The sequence below is a fragment of the Acyrthosiphon pisum genome, chromosome X (genome assembly GCF_005508785.2).
Source record: "Acyrthosiphon pisum isolate AL4f chromosome X, pea_aphid_22Mar2018_4r6ur, whole genome shotgun sequence".
NCBI lineage: Eukaryota > Metazoa > Arthropoda > Insecta > Hemiptera > Aphididae > Acyrthosiphon > Acyrthosiphon pisum.
In genome coordinates, this window is record NC_042493.1 from 5,055 (window position 1) to 13,766 (window position 8,712).

Consider the following 8,712-nt stretch of genomic DNA (forward strand, 5'->3'; position numbering starts at 1 on the left):
TCAAACGTTATTTATGCGCCTATGAACATACCTGAGAGTCTTCAATACTTGATAATTCTTTACGAATTATTTTTATTGGCTTTTCATATACATTTTCAATAGCTTTACGTTTAATAGCTGTACGAATGTTTTGTAGTTCTTTTTTTTGTTCATCATTGTCCTCGTTGTGTTGGTGATCTTTAATATTACTGCGAATTGAAACCGTTTTTTCATTGTTGGTGATAAAAGTTACATTACATGTTTATTGCACACACCGCCAAACAATATCACCTGAACTTTTATTAGTTCTAAAATAACGAAAGTTATAGTTGTCGAAATCAATAGAACTATTACCATGGTTATTAGTAAAAAGTTTAAACATATTTTATTGATTTTATTTGAAATGTCACGTGGAATGATTCAAAGATCGAAAGACGACTAAAAATGAACTACAAATTTGTACACTGCGAATACAATTTTTTACAGATAAAGCTTAATAATGTCGTTATAGATAATTGTCGATAAGTGACGATAATCGTCCAAAATAAACGTGTGCTGTAATGGGATATCCAGTATTTTAAAAATTTAAAAATACTGGATATCCCAATCTGTGTTCGGTTTTGTCCCATGCGTATTTTGCGCGTTTGTGCGGTAACGGGCGACGCCCGCCTATGATATTACTTATATTTGATGATATTATTGTGAATAAAGTAATTCATAATATATTATAACCTATTTACGTGGAACCTTGATTAAAATTTCCAATCCTTAGCCATAAAAGTTGAACATTTTATACATTTTTAACTACAAAATAATTATTACGTTTTAAGTTTGATACATTTTGTCAAAATTCGAACTTTAAATGCTTATAAAAACAAATTGTGCCTATATGTATTTTTAATATTTTTCAACTTCTATTGTAACAATATATCAGGAGCCTTGCATTACATTTTAACGCTTTTTACCCGACAAATAGAATTGTATTGATATTTATAGTAAATAAAACTAAAAAAATTGACAATGTCCGTAAACAGCTTAAAAAGAGTCAAATTATTCTCAAAATTTTACCGTGCATAGAAAATGCTAATATAAAATTTTCAAGTATCGAAAGTCATTCGTTTTTTAATTACAACAAAATAAGAAAATTGTTACATGAGAAATCGAGTGAATATCAAATATTGTAAAAATATGAATTTCAAACACTCATAAAAATTTAATTTGATTTGCTTGTTGACATTTTTTTTTGATGAATCGTACTGGACGAACGTTCATAGACAGATAAACGGCGCTCCCGAACGAGCACTCGTCGCCGATTGCGAATTGCAAATAGTAGGCATGACACCAACACAGTTAGGCGGGCTGCACACTGAAGAAACTTGTTTTAGAAACCAATTTAAGAAATAAATTTAATGAAACTAGTTTTATGAAACTAATTTCTTATTTGCGTACACTGGTGAAATTAAAGTGTGAGAAACTAATGTATAGTTTCGACAATGTCGTCTGATGATGAGGATGTGTTTATGTTATATTGGTGGCTTCGTAACAAAAAAAGGAAACGTAGGTATTGGATTCATCCACTTTTAAAAGATAAACAGCATAGTAGCTATGTAGTTGCAAAGGAATTAACCGCCGATGAGGATAAATTCCAAAGTTTCTATAGAATGTCTCAAGTTGCTTTTCATCGTTTAGTGCAGTTAGTTGGACCACATATAACGAAGAAAGATACTAACTGGAGAATGGCTTTGGAACCAGAAGAAAAACTCATAATAACATTGAGGTAAGTTTAATTATATATTTTATTCTAGAAATAGAAATTCAGTAAAAAAAAAAATTACAAATTTAAACATTTTCTGGGTTATAAAAATTAATGAAATAAAAAAAAAATACAGTATACTAATTACAAAATACTAGTTTTTGTTATTCAATTTTCTGGTCTTCTGAGCAAATATGGTTGAAGTTCTTGGTATAGCATGTTAGGGTGGTCAATCTCAGAAGAATTCTGTTCTGATGTGTGAGAGTGACCATCATATGATGAGGAATCAGAATGATGTTGTAAAGTTGTTTGATAGTTGTTAGATGTCAAGTATGGTATTGGTGGTTGTCCAAGTGTTCTGTCAATAAGATTGCCCACATCGCGTCTGAAAGCTCTGAATTGCACTGTACTCATTTCTTCTAAATCTGGAAGTAGACTTAATAAAAAAAGTTTTTTCGCATTATCTTCATTTGGTGGTTTATTTGACTTTGACTGAATGTAGTTGATTATGCAATCGTCTGCAGTATCAACTTGTGTTTTTTTCTTTTTCTTTGGAGGCCCCATTGCATATTGGCTGGTAGTTTTGGTAGTATCTGCACTAATACTACAAGACGAAACATCGTATGTGGGATTTTCAATGTCATTGCATATATATTGCGATCTGTTTATTTCGGTTGGGTTTTCTTCTTCAAATTCTTGAAATTCCTCGTTGTTAGGTGGTGGTGGTAAATTTCCGGGTAATGATTTGTCCAAAGTAATATTGATATATGGTTTTAGAAAACTCATATTTTCTGAAAGATACCACGTCTTATTTTTATTATTCACTCCAGATCCAGATGGTGGCTTCTTTATAGCACGTGTATAAACTATTCTTAAGTTTCTCCACGATTCCTTGCACTCTTTTGCTACAACAAACAGAAAACAATTCTATTAACCGCTAGGCAGTATACAAATGAGTGTTTGACTTGAATTTTTTAACTCTGTTTAATTATGAGCAATATTTATAAGAATTGGAGTTTTTATAAAAATCAATATTAATTATATTATTTTATGAGTATTTTTATCAGTACATATTCTATTAAATCGTAAAAAACAAGAAAATTTGTTTATTTTGTTAACCTAAAAATTCACAACATTTTTTTATTATATTATTTCAGATATCTGGCCACAGGCGGCAGCTTTAGAGCTTTGGCTCACTACTTCGTAAGAGGTGAAAGAACAATTGGTATGACTGTTGCAGAAACAACTGAAGCTATATGGACCTGTTTACATCCAGAATGGTTACCTGTTCCAGATACAAATGCATGGAAAAACATTTCAGCACGTTATCAACAACTATGGAGTTTGCCTCACTGTTTGGGATCGATTGATGGCAAGCACATAAGAATTAAAAAATTTGGAAATACTGGCTCACGTAATTTCAATTACAAAGGTTATTTTTCTGTTCAACTTATGGCGTGTGCAGATGCAGATGGCTGTTTTGTTACTATTGATGTAGGCGATCTTGGTAGAAACAGCGATGGGGGAGTTTTTCGTTCATCTCGTTTAGGTCGATGGTTGCAAGCTGATGGTCTTAATTTACCACCACCAGAACCATTACCACTTGACGAAAACGAACACAGCTTCCCTTATTATTTTTCAGCAGATGAGGCATTCCCTCTTAAAACATATATTATGCGACCATATCCTAGAAGCTCTTTAACAGATAAGCAACGAGTTTTCAATTTTAGGCTGTCTTTAGGTCGTAAGACAGTCGAGTGTGCCTTTGGAATGCTCACATCTAAGTTTCGTGTGTTTGAAACGCCTATAGGTTGCTCAGAAAAAACCGTGATATCTATTATAAAATGTGCATGTGTTTTGCATAATTATATTCGCAAAACAGAAGGAAAAATGTATACGCCAAGAAATGATGTTAATATTGATGAAGACACTCATATGCCGAATGTTAACTTAGAAATAAACAGAAACGTTAATTTAACGACAGCAAAGGGAATGAGAGACTACCTCAGTGATTACTTCTTAAAACCTGGTGTTGCTATTCCACCTCAATGGTTAAGAATTGTGGGAAGTATAGAGTAATCACATGGTTATTAAATATGAAAATAAAAATATCACTATAGTCGCTATAGATATATTTGGTAACTTATACTTATATTTATATTTATATTTATACTTATACTTGTATATATAATAAATTAAGTTTATGACTAAAAACCATTGTAATCATTAATATTAACAAATATATATCGAAGTTATTTCAAAGTTGTTTACTAACCTGTTCGTCCTACCTCCTTTGAAACATTTTCCCTGGCCAGGTCGACATTATCTCTATTTCTATAATCCTTGTTTTTGTAATCGTACAAGCAGACGTATCCTTCGATTGCTTCTATTAATTTTGAATTAAAATCTCGTTCTCCTTTCGACATCGTATTTAAATATTTAGATAACAATAAAAATATATAAAATCAATTAATATCGAACTTATATATTTAATTATTCACTAGCACTAAAGTGAACTCAACTACTCCGAATGACGTACGTTATGCTATTAAATAATAATATTGTAGATTAGATATGTAGATTTGTAGATTATATGAGTCCACAAGCGATATTTTGTATAAAATAAAAAAAAAACAAAGATACTATTGGTCAAAACATCGATAACGTTTCTATTATGGGGATTTATTTACTATGAAGAGAGCCTAGGGATTTTTATGTCGTATATAAATAATATTCAATAAGTACGATAAATACTACTTACTATTGTTGCTACGCTGTATATACAAGGTACAGTGTATAGTATATATATATATTATATATATTATACTAAAATATGATAAATGGTACCTAATTATATTATTTCGTATAATTTATACGAAACTTTATTGATAAAACCAAAATTACAAGTTTCATGAAACCGTGGTTGCGCAACTATGGGAAATTTTTGTTTCGTGAAACTCAGTGTGCGTATCTATTTGATTTTCAATTGAATGGTTTCATGAAATTAAAGTTTCACATTTCATGAAATTAGTTTCTTAAAACAAGTTTCTTCAGTGTGCAGCCCGCCTTAATCACGGTTAAAATTAACCGGAGTTTAATCGGCCGAATTTGAAGGTTAAATATCTGTTATCAACCGATTAATCCGGCGAGCCTCTGCTCAGTCATTCGGCTTCTTAACCAATTTTTTAATCTAATAAACAATACAGCAAAGCAATAATAAGCATAAACTAAAGCTATAAGCGGTTAATAACAATTTACAGCATGCATATCAATTGTATGCTTTTATGTAAGTATCTATTTTAAATATAAAATTCAAATTGTGTTTTAGAAAAAGTATATAGTTTAATAAAAGGCTTAAATAAAAGTATAAAAATGTATTCATACAATTTTTATAACTACGAGTGAAAATGCTACCTGCGAAGAGTTGAGAAGCTGCGTTCTGCAGTTGCTGCACTAACTGGAAGAGTGCATAATATAAAAATAATTTTTTTAATACAAAGAAAAATAATATCAGGACAATTTTCAATGGCATTAATTATGCCATATATCATATGTTTGGAACTTGTAACCCTAAAATAGTAAAAAAAAAAAATTGTAATATCAAAAAAATTTAGTCAAGTTTTTAAAAAAATGTACTATGAATTATGGGTATTTTGTAAAACAAAACTAGAACATAGCCCGACGTAGGGACGCGCCTGTGGTCTGTTCAGCGAAAGAACGCGCCGCGCACCGACCAAAACTTGTTCCCCCACCCAACATCCTGCCAAGGGGAACTAGTTTCGATAGCAAGGTGCGTGGGGGGATGCGCAGAATCGGCGCGTTCTCTCGCTGGACAGAGTATAGTGGTATTAATGATAAATATATTTTTATTTAAAATAGCTTATTCCGTTAAATGACCAACTCTATATTACTCAAACTGTGTTCAATTCGTTATTTAATATTCGGTGTATGGCGTTTAAAACTTATCTTAACTTTTCCGTTGTCCAGAATAAAAGTTCTGATTCGCAGCAGTATATTAACAGGTAGGCAATCTACCTGCGGTAGATTACAGTTTACAGACCCCTCGAAATGCCTACGTAATTACCATAGACATCATACAATTATGTCTATGGTAATTACGAATGTTTTACTAACAGTTAATGAAGTGGACAAACATTTCGCGGGGTAACCCCGTACAACTCCACTCCACTCATCTAAATTTTAAATATTTATAACTCATAAACTACTCGCCCCAAATTCGATTTTCATGTATCAAAATATTAAGAAAAATATTATGCTTTGGAATATAAAATTAAAACCCTATGTTGTCATTCAAAAAAGTAAAAAACTTAAATAATTATAAGGATAAAAATATAATTTTTTAATAAAAACGTTGTTTTATAAGCGACTTGGAAGTATGTAAAAAAATATTTTCAAAAAAATTTACACTTTTTGAAATAATAAGTGTTGTTTGATAAAAGAATCAACATCTCTACATTTTTACACAGAAAATAATCGTACAGACCGTATTTTCACAGAATGTAGAAACCCCGAATTTCACAAACCGTATAGTTCCAGACTGTATTTCACCGGAAAAATAAATACGCTGACCGTATAGTTCCCGACCGTAGTATTAAGGAAAAAATTATTAATGTTGGTGATTATTATTTATAATTGATACACAACCATGTCAAAAACAGTGACAGCGATGGTTATTCTTGAAGTATAAGAGGAGCGGGACAAAAATAATTAGATTTTCAAAATACCTCCTCGTAAAACATTGAATTTTGACCTTATTCATAATAGAATGACCTTAGCTTTAACACAGACATATTATGAATGTACTGTGCTCACTGATTAGAGACCTAAAACTTGACTGATATTAGAAAGATATAGGTAATGCTGATGCAGGGTTTTTTTCGCATCTGAACTTAATTTGGTTAAGTATTAGTGCAGTTTAAAAATTTGCATATAGCGCAAGGCCTGACATTTTTGACTGACGATAAAAAATGAGACTCAGCTAGGTGCACAGTTTACATTATACAAAGTAGGTAGGTAATACCTAGGGTCAAGTACCAGGCCATATTTAGGGGAGGGGGGTCAAGTGTGCCCGGGGGGCAAATTGTTTAGTTCATTTAGGGGGCAGCAAGTTTATATTGATAGATTATTATTGTATATTAATTTTTGGGATAAAATGAATAAATATACATAAATTTAATTATTAAAATATATTAATTTTTTGATTTAAACGCCGTTGTTCAGCTTTATGATTCAACAATATATTATGTTAAATCGGCTCGGAATAGAAATAGATTTATGTATTATGAAAATTCTGCTAAATATTTGTCTGGATTAAGTGACTATAAAGAAAATGAGAAACGAAAACGAAGACGAAAGTTACAACATGGCGAAACCAGATCCAATGAAGTAACATTATCTGGTCGAGAAAATTTTATTGTAATGACCAGGGTTGGGATTTTATAGCATTTGCATATTTCTTTTGAAATGTTTAAAAAATAGCAGAGTAAGCTAAAAATGAGTTTCGTAATGCATAGAACTCAAATTAAAAATTTTATTTTGCTTTTTTTTGCATATTTCGCAAGTTTTTAGTTTTCAGTGCTTTTTTTTTGGATTTTTGAGACTTTTTTATAATAAATAATAACACAAGAACAAAATTATGAATATTATAATAAATTGTTTCACAAAGTTTATAATATCACACATGAAGGTACTTATTTAATAACTTTACGTCTTTATTGATGAATGATGACAAATTTATTTCGTGAATATAGTGAATAGCACGGACTACTACACTAGACAGTGGCCTGGAAACGAGACGTTTATCGGCGGGCCGACCTCCCGTCACCCGCCACCCTTGACGTTTCCAGTGGTGAATAGTATTAATAATTAATATACCCATTGGCTATTACTATTATTAATTATTATTATATATTATCATGATAATATAGAATATTGTTAGAATTATTGTTCTGTGATAGTACATCACCAACCACCGGTCGAAGAAATCCCAAACGCTATTTATAGATCCAAATGCCCTAACGGCATCTGTTTACTCGGTATATATATATATATATATATTATATATTATATACATAGCTTGAATTAATATATAGGGGCATAATACACATAACCTCAAACATATAATATCCGAAATTCAATTTCTAACCTGAACCGTGATTACAGACTTGGTAATTTAATAATTTGTTATCAATTTTAACATATTATGATTTATTCGTTATTGATATTTGATAATAAAGCAAATTTTCCTATGGTATTTTACTTTTTTGCGGTTTTTAGAAAGTATTAGGACAGTTATTTGAATGTTGGTTAAACCGACAATTTTAATTAAATCTACATACAATTTCCTATTGATACATTATACATTTTATACCCTCTCGTTTACCTATGAGTCATTAATCTTATTTTCGAACGAACATCCACAATATTTCCGTAGTAAAATCATGCATTTCCATTTAGCTTTAGAGGAGTTTTATGGACCACAGACTTGTAATTAGAGACATTTTGATGAATAAATAATCAATTAAATTAACACTAAATAGAACTCTCGATCTAAATAATAGTTGGTATCATTTTAGCGGTTGTGTCAACTTTATTTTCTTAGTACCTATTCTTTGTAGTTGAAATAAGAAAAACACTACTCTCGCGGAGAGACCAATTTGTAAATTATATAATTTGAAGAAAAAAATACACCAAGTCAGGTAAACTAAAAAAATTGAAATTTGAAATTGTCTGTAAACAGCTCAAAATGAGTCAAAATGTTTTCAAAATTTTACGGTGTATAGAAAATGAGAATATAAACAATCAGTAAAATTATCATGTATCTACAGTAGTTCGTTTTTGAATTACAACAAAATAAGAAAATCGCTACATGAGAAATCGAGTGATCCATTGTTGTAAAATATGAACGCTGATGGAAATGTAATTTGACTTACTTGTAGACCAAGTTTTTTTGGTAAAGG

At 30.7% G+C, this 8,712-nt stretch overlaps 2 protein-coding genes across 2 annotated transcripts; one reads left to right on the forward strand and one right to left on the reverse strand.

Annotated features, from left to right (window-relative positions):
* Positions 1 to 1,339: 1,339 nt before the first annotated feature.
* Positions 1,340 to 3,862, forward strand: LOC100569061 (protein ALP1-like). Its single transcript, XM_008180056.3, has 2 exons — positions 1,340 to 1,756; positions 2,890 to 3,862. Exons 1-2 carry the CDS (start codon positions 1,473 to 1,475, stop codon positions 3,809 to 3,811), a joined length of 1,206 nt encoding a protein of 401 aa, XP_008178278.2. The 5' UTR covers positions 1,340 to 1,472; the 3' UTR covers positions 3,812 to 3,862.
* LOC115033410 lies at positions 1,806 to 4,796 on the reverse strand. The gene is made up of 2 exons (XM_029485809.1): positions 4,008 to 4,796; positions 1,806 to 2,637 (listed from the first exon to the last, which is right to left on the reverse strand). Exons 1-2 carry the CDS (start codon positions 4,156 to 4,158, stop codon positions 1,901 to 1,903), a joined length of 888 nt encoding a protein of 295 aa, XP_029341669.1. The 5' UTR covers positions 4,159 to 4,796; the 3' UTR covers positions 1,806 to 1,900.
* Between the last annotated feature and the right edge of the window lie 3,916 nt (positions 4,797 to 8,712).

What these genes read in the sequence shown, in the direction of transcription:
- LOC115033410 (XM_029485809.1), bottom strand. Translation starts at nt 4,158, where the DNA reads ATGTCGAAAGGAGAACGAGATTTTAATTCAAAATTAATAGAAGCAATC. An exon ending in AAAGGAGGTAGGACGAACAG is followed by an intron (nt 2,638 to 4,007) that starts GTTAGTAAACAA and finishes TGTTTGTTGTAG; the next exon opens with CAAAAGAGTGCAAGGAATCG.
- LOC100569061 (XM_008180056.3), top strand. Translation starts at nt 1,473, where the DNA reads ATGTCGTCTGATGATGAGGATGTGTTTATGTTATATTGGTGGCTTCGT. An exon ending in AAACTCATAATAACATTGAG is followed by an intron (nt 1,757 to 2,889) that starts GTAAGTTTAATT and finishes ATATTATTTCAG; the next exon opens with ATATCTGGCCACAGGCGGCA.